The 18,726-nt window shown below is 34.5% G+C and overlaps 1 protein-coding gene across 1 annotated transcript; it reads left to right on the top strand.

Annotated features, from left to right (window-relative positions):
* Window positions 1-4,530: 4,530 nt before the first annotated feature.
* Window positions 4,531-9,829, top strand: LOC132563258 (serine/arginine-rich splicing factor 6-like). The gene is made up of 6 exons (XM_060228017.1): window positions 4,531-4,653; window positions 4,990-5,001; window positions 6,296-6,336; window positions 7,905-8,009; window positions 8,410-8,546; window positions 9,210-9,829. The coding sequence occupies exons 1-6, from the start codon at window positions 4,536-4,538 to the stop codon at window positions 9,541-9,543; spliced, it is 747 nt and encodes a 248-aa protein (XP_060084000.1). The 5' UTR covers window positions 4,531-4,535; the 3' UTR covers window positions 9,544-9,829.
* The last annotated feature ends 8,897 nt before the right edge of the window (window positions 9,830-18,726 follow it).

Consider the following 18,726-nt stretch of genomic DNA (forward strand, 5'->3'; position numbering starts at 1 on the left):
GGACAGCAAAATTATTAAAGACAACTGGTATTGGAAATTAAAAGAAACCTTTTCGTACAAAATCGGTAGACGATGTTTAAAGGAAGTGATTGTTGCCTTGTGGGATGTACAGTTTTGACTTTTTACGCCTTTAAAAACCCAGTAAGGTAAAAATTAAGTTATTTCCCTGCTAGTTCGTTAAATTGTCTGCATGTCGGATCTTAAATGAATTTTCATTTTGAGTCTAATATGAGTCTTTTAGTTTAAACTATTCTATCGTTCGTCTGTACCACGTTTTTTTTTAAATCTAATTTCCTCTAGGTGATAACAATACAGTTTTGTTATTATTTGTTTATCTTAACTTATTGATTGATCACAGAAGGTAACGGGAAAACCCGTTAGATGATTTATGGTATATAGAATGCAATGTATTTAACTGTATATATAAAAACGATTTCAATGATCCTTGCTAAGCGTCTTGATAATGTTTACAAAGTTCTGGACCGTTCCGAACCTGCCCCTGCTGGCATCAGTATCAAACAGCCTAGTTGACGCAGGGCGTCTGAGTTTGGAATCTTTTACTCTTACTTCCAGACGGATAATTGTTTTTTATAAAATGGACTCTGTCTATTCTACTTTTCCGATTTCGTCGATATGTTCGCACGCGTGTACAACCCTTTTCATCTCAATTTTGCCTACTTATAACAATGATGTTCAGAACTCAGTACCTGTGTGTGTTTTATATAAAATCACAAATGAAGTCGAGAAGTCCCAATGACGTTTTGGTTTTGTTTGGTCTGTATTTATCATTATCTGTTTAATTCCTACTACAGAATTTTGATATTGTCATATTTACAAAAAATATGACAGAAAAAACTGTTAAGAGATGATTTATGGTAAATAAAATGTAAGACATTTGACTATATAGAAATGATTTCAAAGTCCATGCTGAGCGTCTTCATTACGTTTACAAACTTTGGGACCTTTCCGAACCAGCCCTGTTACCCCCATTGCTTGATCGCATGAGGCGGTTGAATTTGGTATCTTTTCTCTTCTTCCTAGACGACTATTTGTTTCATAAAGTGTATAACGCCTCGCTTTTGGTCTTAATTAAATGTACGTCCATGTAACTTGGCTGGATTCTTTATTCCACATAGCCAGGACATATCAGCTGTAGTAATAATCCCTGCCTAACGCTCAAGATTGTGGTCAAAGCAGTGTAACTACTAGTTTGCTCGTTGTCATTGTGACTGGGTAGGATGGCCTGCTGGTTAGCCGGCAGCAGTATACTTCGGTGTGATAGCAGTGTAAAATACAGGTTATGTCACGTTCTCATATTCAGATTCATCAAGCTATTTCGCTCAGTCAGAGGTCATTTTACATCGTAAGAAATGAAACATGGCTGGCGCATTCCTTTCTCTAGAAATATAGTACATGTAAATTATACAGACAGTCAAAACCAGAAGCAGTGCATGGAGAAAATAAAGTTGTTGCATCTTGTAATGCAAAACGATAACCAGATATTCAGAAATGACTTATTTTATACGTTATAAGTGTCCCTACTTCTCATCCCTTTGTGGCTAATGAATAACTAGAACAACGATTTTTCAATTTCGTCGTCTAAATTTGTTAGCCAAACCTGTGACGTAATTCAGATACTACATACTTTTTCTAAACAATCTTAAGTCGTTAGAAAAATTGCTAGTAGAACTTCTGTTGTCAATTATAGCATAATGAATGTTTATATAATGTGCCATTATAACACTGACCTATCAGGCCAACTTGAAATATTATGTCTATCATTTGTCTTATTGGTGATTCTACTGTCTATGATATATCTTTCGTTGCCCCATGTTGCCAGACTTCGTAAATAAAGAAATGTAATTGAATTATTTAGGAGTCGTTCATATTCACGGGCATTAATCACATCACACTTAGCGTTTCTGGAATTAGTCAGTATAGAAGATAATCAACAATGCGTTATCAAGCTGCGTTTTTACCACAAAAACCAGCTGACATTTGTCCGAGACCTACACGTAAAGAGGTATCTGTATTTATCATTAAAAATAATAACAGTTTAAGAAATACTGGATTTAAATTAAACAAACAACTGAAAACACCTCTGGAGCACTGCGAAGCCGCGAAGACCGCCTGCACTAGAACGGAACCTTGAGAAAGGATATCTTAGTGTTGGATACCGAGCACACAATCGAAACGTTAATTAAGATATGGAATGACGAGACATATTTTACAAGATCCGGTTTCTAGTAAGTGATATTTCTCTGAAATGTACCGATTCACTTTTTTTACCATAATATCACTGATTACGACGCGTGTACAGTATTTTTCTCTGTACAAGTAAGTCTGTCTCGTACCTATACACATGAAGTTTGATCATATAAATATGTTGATTTTAACAAGTTTTTTTCCCATTGATAATCTTAATTGGATTGCATGTTTTCAAAATTTTTATTCTGCCAGTATTCAATTTATCGAACAGTCTCCACTCCCCTACCCCCTTTTTAAGAATAAATCAAAATAATATGATGGTATCGAACTTTAGATGAACTCTGGGAAACTTGTGCGGCTACGAAATCGACTAGACAAAAACTTTAAATGTGTAAAGTCCAGTTCTAAACTAATGTAAAAACCCAAAGAAACCAGGTTAAAAACATGAAAAAGCTTACATGGGAATTATTTTATGATAACGTTAGTGAATGGTTGATTGGCGTTATTGACAAACTTGATACCAGTAACCCAAAGTTTATAAACTTTTATTTCATTTCTCTTTACAAAGCATAAGTAGTAACATCAAACACGTGATTGAAATTGGATATGGAAACAAGTTTTACAACATATATGAATCCATATCCAGTTAGAGAAAACGCAGTCAATGTTACGGACATAAATTACCATAATAAGTGAGCAGGGAAAAACCCAGTAATACTCGAAGTATACTGTCTATAGGAGTAGAAGAGGGAGAAACGGGGACTGGGTCGCTCAGATATACTGTAAAACAATCTTAAATTGTATAGTAACTGCATATATATAAAGTTCATGGTAAATAAAAGATCTGGACATGCGTGTATTGAGAGAGATAACGAAAACTCATTAAAAAGTTTTCAATCTGGGGATGAAATTTTGCGTACATCAAAATATTAATGCATTTTCATCGTTTGATAACTCTTCAACACCAAATAAGAGCAATTTACTTGAGATTTCGTGATTTATCGCCGCAAAGGCATGTATACGGAGTTGGCGGGAAAGACACAATGTAACAAATAGTGTTCATTCGTCTCTTCGTTTTCCGTACACGAACATAAATGGCTATCAACGAGATTTCAACAGTATAAGTATAATCTGAAAGAGCTACGGGCCATTCTCAATCTAGAGTGGCTGATCTGGTCCATCCTGCTACCGATATCATATAAAAGTGGTACTTTGTGGGAATGACCAAAGAGGTGATTTTTCAGTCCAAGAATCGATGGGTCATTTTTAATTAAGTCTGGCAAGGAATTCCAAAGTTCAGTTACAGAAGGCAGAAAAGATTTACTATATAAAGTCGTACGGCAGGGAATGGGACGAAAATTGTTGCCGACACACGGGCGTAGTGATCGTGGATATGGTTGTTACGTTGAGGAAGAATATCTTGTAGATATAGTGGGGCGAGACCAAGGCCTTGTGTCACCAGTAACTATCCACGCTGCTTCTAATGGGCGATCTTCCAATAAGTCTGATTGGGATTTAGTTTATCCCAAACAATATCACCTCACTCTAATATAGTCCGAATGAGTAAGGAATACATAGTTTGAAGACGTCTACGATCTAATGTAAATCTTTAGTTCCTCACAATGTTAATTTTGGATGAGATCTTAAATTTCATATAGTTAACATGTTCCAACAACCATAGCAGGCCAAGATGTTTATGTGAAGCAACTTCAGCAATGATCGTATTATTCATGATTACGGGGGTTGGGGGATATAGGCTTATAATTAGTTAAAATGGACTTGTTATCTTTTTTATATACATGAATGAAATTCCATTTTCCCTTCTAATGGACCTACACCAGAGTTTAGAGATCTATTAAAAAGGATACTAAGAGGTTATATTCAGATATCTACAGCTTCTTTAACGAAACGTGGATTCACTAGATCTGGGCCAACAGCTTTAGAACAATCAAGTTGAATTATAGCATCTCTTACATCGACAACAGATATATCTATTGATTTTAAATAAAATAAAATATATCAACATCCGCAACGCAACCGTGGTGTCCGTGATATCGAATGCGCCGAATTCCTTTAAAATGATTTTCAAATGAAACGAAATATGTACTACATGCTCAAGCAATATAAGTCCGCGATGTATAAAACAAAAATAATAATTGAATAGTAGATATAATTAATCCATTCGCCAGTATTCAACAGGTCATCGACAAGGTAGAAATTGGAGACGATGACAACAACAAAATTATAATAATAATTATTAAATTTACTTTGCTTCGTTTCGTCATTTCCCCCGTTCCTCCCAGAGTGCTATTGGTGTGAAAACCAAAATGTCGCGAAGAGAAGGGCAGCTTTTTGTTGGAAGACTCAGTAAAAGTACGAGGGTGCGTGACTTAGAAGATGTTTTTGAAGCTTACGGTCGGCTGCTAAGATGCGAAGTTAAATATGGTAAGTAACTCTATCGTTGAAGTCAATTGATCACTTATTTTTTGACGAAGTTTGTTGAATGTGTTTTCGTGGCGTGACATGTTTCCAATTTTTACACTACAACAATGTGATTGGCATGTAGAGGTTGTTCTGCGATAATAACTCCCGTTGTTGATATATTAAGTAACTAACGATCATGATCCTTTATAATCATCTTACTTTCATGGAAACTACTACCTAAATTACTTCCTCGCAAATGATATTCTACACATGCTTATAAAGGGAGGTAACTATATCTAGTAATGACCAAGTTTTATTGTTTCATTAATGTCAATATTGATTTCTTTTCTCTTTTAGGCGCTGAAATGGGTGAGTGAATATCGAAGAATTCCACAATCGAGGCATCATGACGATAGCAGACTAAGTGGTTCAAAATTATATATTTTCATCACTTGAGTTCAAAGATAATTATGAAAGTGGAACCATTCGTCTTATTTGAAATATGATAATGCTTAGTTCTTAAAGTAATGAATTTTAATTAAATAATCAGACAAGTGATGTTATGCAATTCTACCGCGATATTTATTGAGAGTCCACATAATTTACTCATTCATACTATTTTATGGCAATAGTATATCCATAAAAGATCATTAACACTGAAATATGATTTCTGTTATCACCTACGGTCTACTGTAAACATGGACATTTCACTCCATTTAACACCTGAAGTTCCATTAAATCAGAAAACACATCTGCTGCAATGTCCCTTTTACACATCAAATAAACAGTGCGTAGTTGTACAATGTGTGGATGTATTGCTTCACTTTGGAGTTGTATGTTTTGTTATTCAACATTCAATCTCTTTTTTTCTAAGTTCTTTTTCATCTGTAATTTTAGCACACTATCGGTATACATTTTCGAAACGTGACGTAGGAGTGTAGAGTTTAGGTAATTAGTACAGCCTTCAGTTCCTGTGAATGGGTTTTCTAGGTCTTTTATTTGGAAACAAATGTTGCACTGTATACCTCCACCGGACGCACGTTCCAACCATGGATATATTGACAACCAATTGTCCGGAAATGTCCTAACTTTAGCCTTTTTCTTTATTGGCGAAGTTGTCTCACTAGGCCTATCAATATGCCTATAGCTATAGGCAGTAAGTTTTCATTCTCACTTTCCTTGTCGGCGGAAGCTGACACTTCACCCTGACTACATGTAGCTTCACTTCCTTGCTCATTCTCATTATCATTCTTTTTTCGTACGAAGAAGTTTCTTAAATCCATTTTTTTGTCGAATGATACTCAGTTAATATTAGTATGCCCTTTAGACTCAAATTGAGATTGGCATACGCAGAGTTGCGAAATACGCATGTGCTGCTCTAAAAATAGAAAAGGGCATTTCCAAACAGGTGATTTTCTAGCGACAATAGCTCAAATGGTTTCTAACGATCAGTGATGAACACAAACAAACCCACCAACCACAATGTATCTGTGCAGTAATTAAGACAATTTATAATAGGCAGTATAAACGTGCATTCCACGGGACCCATGGGTAATTTATTTGAGAGTCCAGACATTAGTTTTGGGAGTAATATACACAGGATTTTGTGTCCGGTAAATACCTGCTATTACTTTTGGTTACATTTATTTTCCTTTGCTTTCAGCTTATGCCTTTGTTGACTTTGAAGACCGCAGGGATGCAGAGGTAAAAAAAATAACAATTACTAATAATATTCTAAATTCTTTTTCAGAAGTAACATGTACGAAATACATTCGTAGAAGTGATAATATTTAGATATAGATCATTTGAAGAATATGGACTTATGACTCAGTTTGGAAAAATTCTTTCAATTTTAGGAAACACTTTAAATTTTTTTATAAATATTTCTGCTAAAAGGCAGTTTGGCTTAAGGTGAACAGTTTAAAGGAAAATTTTTGACAATTTAACCTCAAATGAAAAATATGTTTAACAAAATTTGACAATCATCACACCTATGATAATAATTGCTCTTAAACCATTTTTAAGTCATAAAGGAAAACTGCTTGTGTTGGCATAGGTTTACTTGGTACTGTACTATACAAAAGTAAAGTTATCAAATTTTATGATGATTCTGTTTTTCTAAACTTCATTTAACATTTGCTAAGTTTTTTTTTTTGATTCAGTGTAAATAACCTTAATAAAAATTAATTGGTGAACGATATGGAAGAGACTTTTTTTCTAAATGTTAAACTTTCTATGATGCCATTTTTTAAGAGAAGGAAAATAAAAAAAAGTTGATTGAAATAAGTGATTCAGAAGTAAATTTTTTGTACAAAGAAAGGGAGATACTAGTGCCAGTGTGACATTCATTGATGTTTTTCAAGCACAGAAAGTTGCATCTTTATTTGGAGAAGCATATTATGAAGAGAAAATAACTTGGAGGTGATAAATGGTGAAATTTTGAATTTTCATTTTTATTCTGAAATTAATGAATCATTTGTGGCAAACCTTAGCAGTGAGCGAGCCCCTGCCTTGCCATGACTTGCCAATGCCTGCCAATGCCAGTACAGATTGTGCCAAAGTCCCATTGCCTGCCAACACCCATAGGCAGACAGACCATTGAACCCTAGCCATTGGTCACAGCATTAGCCAATCAAATACCATGTACCATACCAGTACCTCCGCCTGCCGGAGCCGGTGGGTCAGTCAGTTCAGTCACAAATCCTCTGTTCACCAAATGACCAGTTCAGTGTGCCAAGTTAATTCTCGTGTCCATCCATGTCTGACCGGTCAAATGTCCGTCCCACCAAGACTCCTAAGACAGACTCCATCAGTCTGATCCATTCCATGGTATATCAACAGTAGGTCATTTAGTACATTGTAGTTTCAATACAGTATACAGTGAAACCTGTCTGAATTAAATTCACAATTGTCTGTAAAAATAGTTGTTTTTGGTTATCATGTTAACTTTCTTTAAAGAACTCCAGCAATAGGGCCAGTATGAAAGTCTTCCAGACTTTAATACATAGGCTATGCAGAGTTATGACAGGTTACACTGTACATGTATTGTCTTAATCGTTACTCAATGTATTACTGGTGTTTTTGATTGTCTATTATATGTCTAGTATATACTTGACAAATTGCAACAGTCTTGATACTTAAATATATATGCTTGAAAAATTCACATTGTTTTTATACACTTTACAAATTTTCTGTTCAAAATATCTTTCTTATCTCTTAGATGTTGTATATGTTGCAGCTTAATTGTGATTTATTTGTTATTTTAATTGCAGGATGCTATTAAGTATGAAAATGGTCGTGAAATTGCAGGATCTGGTATTGTAGTGGAGTGGGCCAAAGGTAACCGTAGAGGTGGCGGTGGTCCAGTCGTCAGTAGAGTAAGTATCTAGCCTGCTGATGAATAAGGAGCTAGATGTATATTTATCAATACTAAATTGAATGCTTTCCTAGATTTAAAGATTGCTTTACTGCTTACCTTTAACAATGACTGCCAGGATAAATAAATTGTTTTAGAATCTATAAGACATAAAATGGTAGAAAATGGAAGGTCCTTTCAAAATGTTAACACAGGAGATACGACTTGGCTTCAAGGCAAATAAAGATAAGTATGGTATCATTGAGAGGGCTGAATCAAAGAGACAACAGGGAATACCTTGGAACATTATTCTGATTTATCAATAAGATCATTTTATTGTACACATTATGTAGTTAAACTCTTAAAAGTGTTTTGATTGTTCCAGTTAAAAAAGATTTAAAAAATTTTTGTTTTCCTTCCAGGGCTTTGATGACTGTTACAGATGTCATCGTTCAGGTCATTGGGCCAGGGATTGTCCTGATGACCGTAACTACGGCTTCAGACGTCCAGGGCAGTCAAGTGGACGATACAGATCGCCATCACCCAGGAGGAGAAGGAGGTAAGTGTAGCAATAGCATTTCAGTTAAAGGAGTTCTTTAAGAGAAAAATTGCTTAATATCTCGTATCAGAAGAAAATGTGATAATAATTAGAATGTAACATCAACAGTTGAAATGTTTTTTGATATCAAAACCCAGAAGTTTCTGATATGCCAAACTGACTTCTTTCTTTAAGAATAGTCAAAAATGAGCAATGGTTTGGTTGCACTCTTCTGTGTACATTGTGTCAGCTGATATTTTGCCTCAGAATTTATTCATATCGTTAGTGATGTTGATATATATATGTGTCTGTAACATTAAATTTGTGTTAGTTATATTAATTGCTTCTAAAAGCTGAAGTTCTTTGTCATTCTCTTAGAACATTTGCCACAAAAAAAGCTACAGAGTGATAAACTGTTTTAATTTGCAGCTTATCTGAAGCACTGGCTTTTGTAAAGCTGATTTGTTATTGAAACTATATTTGATATACAAAGTTTGTGATAAATATTATGTTCTAGAGTGATCAATGTTTGTATTTCTGGTATTCAGACTCCGATGTCATCTCAAATCCAAACAGCATATTAGCAATGTGAACATCAGTTTTCTGTTCTTGTAAATCTATTGATCAATAAGTTTGTATATATATAAACCTCAAAAATTCTAAATGATTAAATAAATGTTATAGGTCCAGGTCTAGGAGTGACTCCAGAGATCGAGACAGGAGGAAGAGGAGGCGATCCAGGTCACGCTCAAGGAGTAGGAGCCGAAGCAGAGACCGTAGAAGGAGGTCAAGGTCAAACAGTGACAACAGAAAAAGGAGCAGCAGACGCAGGAGTCACTCTCGGAGCAGGTCCAAGTCCAAATCACGTAGTCGGTCAAAGAGTAAGAGCAAATCAGTTGCTTCTAAATCTAGGAGTCGGTCACGCAGTGCAAGTCCAGCACCAGTTAATGGAGAATACAACAGTGATCGGTCAGCATCCAGATCGCCAGCACGGTCAGGTTCAAGCACATCGGAATGAGAACTGCAGCAACTCAGATTTCTGCTGTCGTTCATTTTTCATCGAGAATTTTTTTTTTTTTTTAATTATTACATATCTTCATTATCAGATCATGTCCTGAAACATTAATGGCAGAGTGACATTAGAAGTCTCATTATTCCTACAATTTTACATGCATTCAAGAAAGCTTCTACTAGAGGTGAATTTTTTTTTATCATCATGAATTTCGATAACATATTGAAGTTTTATTGGTTGTTGTAACTATTTGATGAGGTGTACATTAGAATAAAGTTTATATAAACATAAACTTGTTTTTCTTTTCCTTTGATCTGGTGAAATATGGAAATAGTAGCTAGTAGTGCATTAAATTCATGTTTATGACAATTATAAATTCTGAGTGTATTATACAGTGAGATTTTGATATCTTCTGTAAATGTAGCTACTGATTTCAGAACCAAATAAATTCATCAGTAACATAAAAGCAGAAAATCGGTTATTGAATTTGTGAGGGCCATTCCAGTAAAGCATCTTTCCAACCCATGTCTCCTAAATTAGAATAATAATTTGCTTTATAAAGTAATAGACTGGTATGGAACCATGGATATAGGCAATTTATTTTGCAGTCATGGTGTTCAGTAGAGGTTTCACTGGAACTGGCCCTCATAAAATGTTTTATTTTACAAGCAGAAAAATCTCAACATCAGGCAAAAGTTTGTTGGTTAAGCTATGATTTGAATCTTGATTATAGGAGTGTTTTTCGTATATAATCCTTATAATGTCTTAACTCATTAAACAAATTTAGGAACAAAATTCAGTCTGGATTAAAAAGAACACTTAACTGATGTTTCAAGTGGCTGACGGGTGATAAGGGATCTGGTGATCTTGTTATATGATGGTAGATAATGATGATTAAAATAAATACAATAAATCACAGATGAGATGAACCCTTTATACTAGTTACTGACATGAAAGTGAATGACAATGGCTGGTATTGATAATTGTCATTAGACTTCTCTGTAACATTCCTTGTCAGATGAGCCTAATATTGCTATATGCTAATCAATTCAGTCACTGACTAGACCGCTGAACAACACACCAATAAACTGAATACCATGGCACACTTAACTGAAAGTCACTTGGTACACTGAATACTACAATTGATCTGATAAGTCACTGAATACAATACCATTTCAACTGATAAGTCGTTGACTAAATAAACTGAATATAAAGCTGTACTGAACTGGTAATTCATTAACTGAATACTACACTACTGAACTCACAGTTCAGTCACAGACTACATAAACTGAATACCACAACAAAGTTCATCCAAGTAGATGGACAGAAAAAGACGCCTCACCAAACTGATAAGTCACTGACTTGTTACTTAAACCTCACTGTACTTAACTTTTAATTACAGGCTGAATAAACTCAATACTATGCAATATGAACAAGTAAGACACTTACTAGGCAAACTGAATAGAACACTGCCAAACTGGTATGTCCAGACTAGATAAACTGAATACAACACCATACTGAACTGTAAGTCGCACTAGACAAACTGAATACAACACCATACTGAACTGTTAAGTCACAGACTAGATAAACTGAATACAACACCATACTGAACTGTTAAGTCACAGACTAGATAAACTGAATACAACACCATACTGAACTGTTAAGTCACAGACTAGATAAACTGAATACAACACCATACTGAACTGTAAGTCACACTAGACAAACTGAATACAACACCATACTGAACTGTTAAGTCACAGACTAGATAAACTGAATACAACACCATACTGAACTGTTAAGTCACAGACTAGATAAACTGAATACAACACCATACTGAACTGTAAGTCACAGACTAGATAAACTGAATACAACACCATACTGAACTGTTAAGTCACAGACTAGATAAACTGAATACAACACCATACTGAACTGTTAAGTCACAGACTAGATAAACTGAATACAACACCATACTGAACTGTAAGTCACACTAGACAAACTGAATACAACACCATACTGAACTGTAAGTCACACTAGACAAACTGAATACAACACCATACTGAACTGTTAAGTCACAGACTAGATAAACTGAATACAACACCATACTGAACTGTTAAGTCACAGACTAGATAAACTGAATACAACACCATACTGAACTGTTAAGTCACAGACTAGATAAACTGAATACAACACCATACTGAACTGTTAAGTCACAGACTAGATAAACTGAATACAACACCATACTGAACTGTAAGTCACAGACTAGATAAACTGAATACAACACCATACTGAACTGTTAAGTCACAGACTAGATAAACTGAATACAACACCATACTGAACTGTTAAGTCACAGACTAGATAAACTGAATACAACACCGAACTGAACTGTAAGTCACACTAGACAAACTGAATACAACACCATACTGAACTGTTAAGTCACAGACTAGATAAACTGAATACAACACCATACTGAACTGTTAAGTCACAGACTAGATAAACTGAATACAACACCGAACTGAACTGTAAGTCACACTAGACAAACTGAATACAACACCATACTGAACTGTTAAGTCACAGACTAGATAAACTGAATACAACACCATGCTGAACTGTTAAGTCACAGACTAGATAAACTGAATACAACACCATACTGAACTGTTAAGTCACAGACTAGATAAACTGAATACAACACCATACTGAACTGTTAAGTCACAGACTAGATAAACTGAATACAACACCATACTGAACTGTTAAGTCACAGACTAGATAAACTGAATACAACACCATACTGAACTGTTAAGTCACAGACTAGATAAACTGAATACAACACCAAACTGAACTGTTAAGTCACAGACTAGATAAACTGAATACAACACCATACTGAACTGTTAAGTCAAAGACTAGATAAACTGAATACAACACCATACTGAACTGTTAAGTCACAGACTAGATAAACTGAATACAACACCATACTGAACTGTTAAGTCACAGACTAGATAAACTGAATACAACACCATACTGAACTGTTAAGTCACAGACTAGACAAACTGAATACAACACCATACTGAACTGTTAAGTCACAGACTAGATAAACTGAATACAACACCATACTGAACTGTAAGTCACAGACTAGATAAACTGAATACAACACCATACTGAACTGTTAAGTCACAGACTAGATAAACTGAATACAACACCATACTGAACTGTTAAGTCACAGACTAGATAAACTGAATACAACACCATACTGAACTGTTAAGTCACAGACTAGATAAACTGAATACAACACCAAACTGAACTGTTAAGTCACAGACTAGATAAACTGAATACAACACCATACTGAACTGTTAAGTCAAAGACTAGATAAACTGAATACAACACCATACTGAACTGTTAAGTCACAGACTAGATAAACTGAATACAACACCATACTGAACTGTAAGTCACAGACTAGACAAACTGAATACAACACCATACTGAACTGTTAAGTCACAGACTAGATAAACTGAATACAACACCATACTGAACTGTTAAGTCACAGACTAGATAAACTGAATACAACACCAAACTGAACTGTTAAGTCACAGACTAGATAAACTGAATACAACACCATACTGAACTGTTAAGTCAAAGACTAGATAAACTGAATACAACACCATACTGAACTGTTAAGTCACAGACTAGATAAACTGAATACAACACCATACTGAACTGTAAGTCACAGACTAGACAAACTGAATACAACACCATACTGAACTGTTAAGTCACAGACTAGATAAACTGAATACAACACCATACTGAACTGTAAGTCACAATAGACAAACTGAATACAACACCATACTGAACTGTTAAGTCACAGACTAGATAAACTGAATACAACACCATACTGAACTGTTAAGTCACAGACTAGATAAACTGAATACAACACCATACTGAACTGTTAAGTCACAGACTAGATAAACTGAATACAACACCATACTGAACTGTTAAGTCACAGACTAGATAAACTGAATACAACACCATACTGAACTGTTAAGTCACAGACTAGATAAACTGAATACAACACCATACTGAACTGTAAGTCACAATAGACAAACTGAATACAACACCATACTGAACTGTTAAGTCACAGACTAGATAAACTGAATACAACACCATACTGAACTGTTAAGTCACAGACTAGATACACTGAATACAACACCATACTGAACTGTTAAGTCACAGACTAGATAAACTGAATACAACACCATACTGAACTGTAAGTCACCAGACAAACAGAATACAACACCATACTGAACTGTTAAGTCACAGACTAGATAAACTGAATACAACACCATACTGAACTGTTAAGTCACAGACTAGATAAACTGAATACAACACCATACTGAACTGTTAAGTCACAGACTAGATAAACTGAATACAACACCATACTGAACTGTTAAGTCACAGACTAGATAAACTGAATACAACACCGAACTGAACTGTAAGTCACAGACTAGATAAACTGAATACAACACCATACTGAACTGTAAGTCACAGACTAGATAAACTGAATACAACACCATACTGAACTGTTAAGTCACAGACTAGATAAACTGAATACAACACCATACTGAACTGTAAGTCACAATAGACAAACTGAATACAACACCATACTGAACTGTTAAGTCACAGACTAGATAAACTGAATACAACACCATACTGAACTGTTAAGTCACAGACTAGATACACTGAATACAACACCATACTGAACTGTTAAGTCACAGACTAGATAAACTGAATACAACACCATACTGAACTGTAAGTCACCAGACAAACAGAATACAACACCATACTGAACTGTTAAGTCACAGACTAGATAAACTGAATACAACACCATACTGAACTGTTAAGTCACAGACTAGATAAACTGAATACAACACCATACTGAACTGTTAAGTCACAGACTAGATAAACTGAATACAACACCATACTGAACTGTTAAGTCACAGACTAGATAAACTGAATACAACACCGAACTGAACTGTAAGTCACAGACTAGATAAACTGAATACAACACCATACTGAACTGTAAGTCACAGACTAGATAAACTGAATACAACACCATACTGAACTGTTAAGTCACAGACTAGATAAACTGAATACAACACCATACTGAAATGTAAGTCACAGACTAGATAAACTGAATACAACACCATACTGAACTGTTAAGTCACAGACTAGATAAACTGAATACAACACCATACTGAAATGTTGAATACAACACCATACTGAACTGTTAAGTCACAGACTAGATAAACTTAATACAACACCATACTGAACTGTTAAGTCACAGACTAGATAAACTGAATACAACACCATACTGAACTGTTAAGTCACAGACTAGATAAAACTGAAATCACACCAATAGAACTGGATAAGTCTATAGTTTAATAAAGAATCACGACTAGGAAAATTGAACACCACATTAAAATTGGACTGTTTGTTAAATAATATAAATGCCATATATGGTACTAAGGTGATAAATCATAAGTTACTGTCAAAATATGCTGAATATCATAATGAACTGTTATCTATATAAATGTCACAGAGAAGAGATGTTGAATACCAGAAATACTAACAAGCATTTGTATCACCTATGCTAGGAAAATAATTATAATGACTCAATATGTAAATATGATCATGTGATATTGTGGGGCCACAACACTTCCCAATATTCTTCCTAAACCTGTACATAAGACAATGTTGTAAGTTAACAAAGTCAAAAGTCAAAAAATATCTGTCAAACTAGTGCTTAAAATCATAATATTGTCATATAACACTATGCATAGGGATGACTTGTTTCCGGCAGAGACGTATATATCACAGAAATTGAAATTTAATATTTCCGTGCAAGATATAAAAAATCTATACACTATAATTAAACATTAAAAACAATTTAACGATTCAGAGATATATTGCCTGTCGTCTCTTTTTATTCGTGTCCAGATACGGAGAGACGTGCAAGCTTCCTTAATGTTGCATAAGGAGATTCACGGTGAGTGTATCCTTAAAGTTTAAATTCCGAATGAGATGAGTTCAAGATCGGTTAAACGCTTGTATGTAACAAGTAAAAAACCGGGTTGCAGCGAGTCGACTCCGAACCCGTTAAGATAATACGGGTGACATTTGTTTGCCTGGGTATGTACAGGCGTTGACAGCGGTTATCGACTGCCCACAATATACAGAAGCAATGGCCAGCTATGGAGAGGTAATGTGTGCTGCTGACGAAAATAATTAGTTTTTTTGTTTTGCATGTGTTTATTTTATTGGAAAAGATGCAGTTTGAGATAAAACGATATGAGGGCAAGGTTCACTTCAATCACGGACTTGGACTTAAAAAGATTTAAAGTCCGTCTTCAGTTTAACGATTATCATTTCCTGTTGTACTTACGTCAAGTATTTTTCATTAATTTGTTCTTGTGATCAGGGTGTTTATGTGAAATCTTGAAAGTCCTAAGTCCGAATTAACTGCTTCAACCAATATAATACTACATGGAAAGATAGCCGTTCTTCATCGTCACAGTTTATCACATGCAAAATTTGTGGGCAGAATGATGCAACTTTTTTCTACACAAAAAAAGTCTAATTTTACATATGAAATGTAAATTTGTTATATTTAATTTGAGATATATTGCACAACTCATAGTAAATTTACTTTGTCCCATGCATGCTGTACTTGGGTACCTATAATCAATTCCGTAGAACATATTTAAAAAGAGTACTGGGCAAATTTTTTTTTCAACTTTTCTGAAAAACTGCTACATGTTCATCAAAATAGAAATACCACAGGCAAGCACCAATCAAATATGTCCTTAAAATCCACATGGAAGGATTGTGTAATTCCCTTAATAATCCATAATAACTATTTGGCTTGTAACTTCAAAATACAGGGTTACAGATCAAGTTTGAATCGCAATAAAAAAAATCCAAATTTAAATGGAGTTATTGCCCTTGGCATTTAGAATGTTGTGAAAGATTGCAGTAGTTTTCCTGATTTTTTTGAGATAAAATCTTCAAATTTGGTGTATAGATGTGATTTTTTAAGACTTGTTTTCCTTATATTCAGAGAGATAATGACTTAGTATGTGACTTCAGCATGCTAATTTTAGGTGCAGTTCTGACTCTCGGTACTTCAGTTTCAGAGACTTAACTTCCATTATTCTGAAATTTTATGTGAATGTCTCGTCAGGTTTTTGTCGTAAAAAAAAAACAAACAAAAATAAAAAAAGTCCAACCAAAAAAAAAAACTGGCCAATGCTTGGCCATCATACATTTTGGTGAAAGCAAGTTAAGGTATTAAAGTTATCATTATTGTCAGTTTTCCTTGCATCAAGGTATATTGATGTTATAGTATGTAAGAAAATGAGTGATAATTAATTAGAATGATGATAATTTAATTAACTACAAAACATTAAGTATCAGAGAGCATTCTTATTCTTATTTTGACAAATGAAGTCTGTTATCTTTATTACTTGAAGTAGTCAGACCTTGTTTATTGATGTTACCATATCAATAATAGGGAAAGGAAGAGAAAAGAGGGGAAATATCTAACTTATATAAAAACACTAGAAATCATACAATTTCTCTTAGTTGACTATGTAATTGACTGTGGATAAAAATATAAGCAGAAATACTTATGTATAAACTAAGCTTGCAGTGTTTCTCAGTAAAAATTACAGTTCTTTCACATAACAGTATACCAATACCCCTGGAAATATTCAGTAAAATAACATTCTTATCTATAAGAATCGGTAAAAAATCATTATAATAACTTGAAAAATGATTAATTAATGATAGCAAAATCAACAAATTGTTATTTAGTACAAGTGTAGAAATAAAGAACATGTTTTATATTTTACTGGTTCAGATCTCTGTATGGTAAACTGGTTTACATCTGCATGATACAATTGTCAAAGCATCACTTAAGGGTAATAAAATTTAAATACTATTTATCATGTCATCACATAAGTATGTCAGTTATTTGTTTATTACATAGATCATCGCATCCATGCGCACAGTTTTTCGTGCGGGGAAAACAAAGACTTATCAATGGAGAAAGCAGCAGTTAGATTCTCTATTTCGATGTCTGGACGAAAACAAAGACCTGTTCACAGAAGCCCTTCAAAAGGATTTAAGAAAGGTATAAATCATTTTGTTTATGCTTTATAGATATGTTTGAACATATATATTAGGTTAATTCTGTTTTTTTCCATAACAATGTTTTTAGGTCACCTGAGAAAAAGTTGCATGGTGACCTATTGTGATCACCTTCATCTGGTGTTGAGCGTTGTGCATTATGTGTCTGTAAACAATTTAACAAATTTGAATTCTTCTCAAAAACTCCCAAACCGATTTCATTGAAATTTTGCAGAAGCCTTCCCTAGCCTAAGATGAAAAAAAATAGTGAATTATATGGTCCCCACCCGATGGGGGCCTGATGGGCAGGGCTAAATGAGCCACACTTACTCAAATTTCCAAAATCTTCTCAAAAACCCAGATATGGTAGAATAAAATGCTTATCATGGATGGAAACGTATGACCAAAATTGTGAATTTCTTGGCCCCTGGGTCACACATATCCCCGTGGGGAGTGGGTAAATTTTACTCTAGTTTATATAGGAAAACTACATTTTTGAGTATAATTTGATTAATTTCCATTGAAAATATTTTAAACTTGGTTAGAATTATGAGTGAAGGATGACGACTTGATGGTATGCCCATATTGATCCTGGTTGACCCCCAGTGGCTGAGGGGCAGGGACAAAAGGAGGAAAATTGAACTTAATTTCCAAAGTCTTCTTTACACCCAGATATGGTAGAATCAAATGCTTTTCATGGATTGAAGCGTCTTAAGGTGGTTTACAAAAATTGTGAATTTCACGGCCAAAGGGTCTCACATTACCCTGTTAGAGTGGGAGGGGTGGGAGTAAAGTTTATTCTAGATTTTATAGGAAAAATAGCTATTTGAGTATAATTTCCATTGGAAATATTTGAAACTTGGTTAGAATTGTGAATGAAGGATGAGAGCCTGATAATTTCCCACTGGAGATAACTTTATAAGGTTTATTAGTATAGGATGACAGTGTTGATGGTATGCAGGTATTGACATTGGCTTACTATCAACAATGTCACAATTTCTTTTTCTTGACACT

This window comes from Ylistrum balloti, unplaced genomic scaffold (genome assembly GCF_031769215.1).
Source record: "Ylistrum balloti isolate Yb309-2 unplaced genomic scaffold, AGI_CSIRO_Ybal_v1 Utg371656, whole genome shotgun sequence".
Taxonomy (NCBI): Eukaryota; Metazoa; Mollusca; class Bivalvia; order Pectinida; family Pectinidae; genus Ylistrum; species Ylistrum balloti.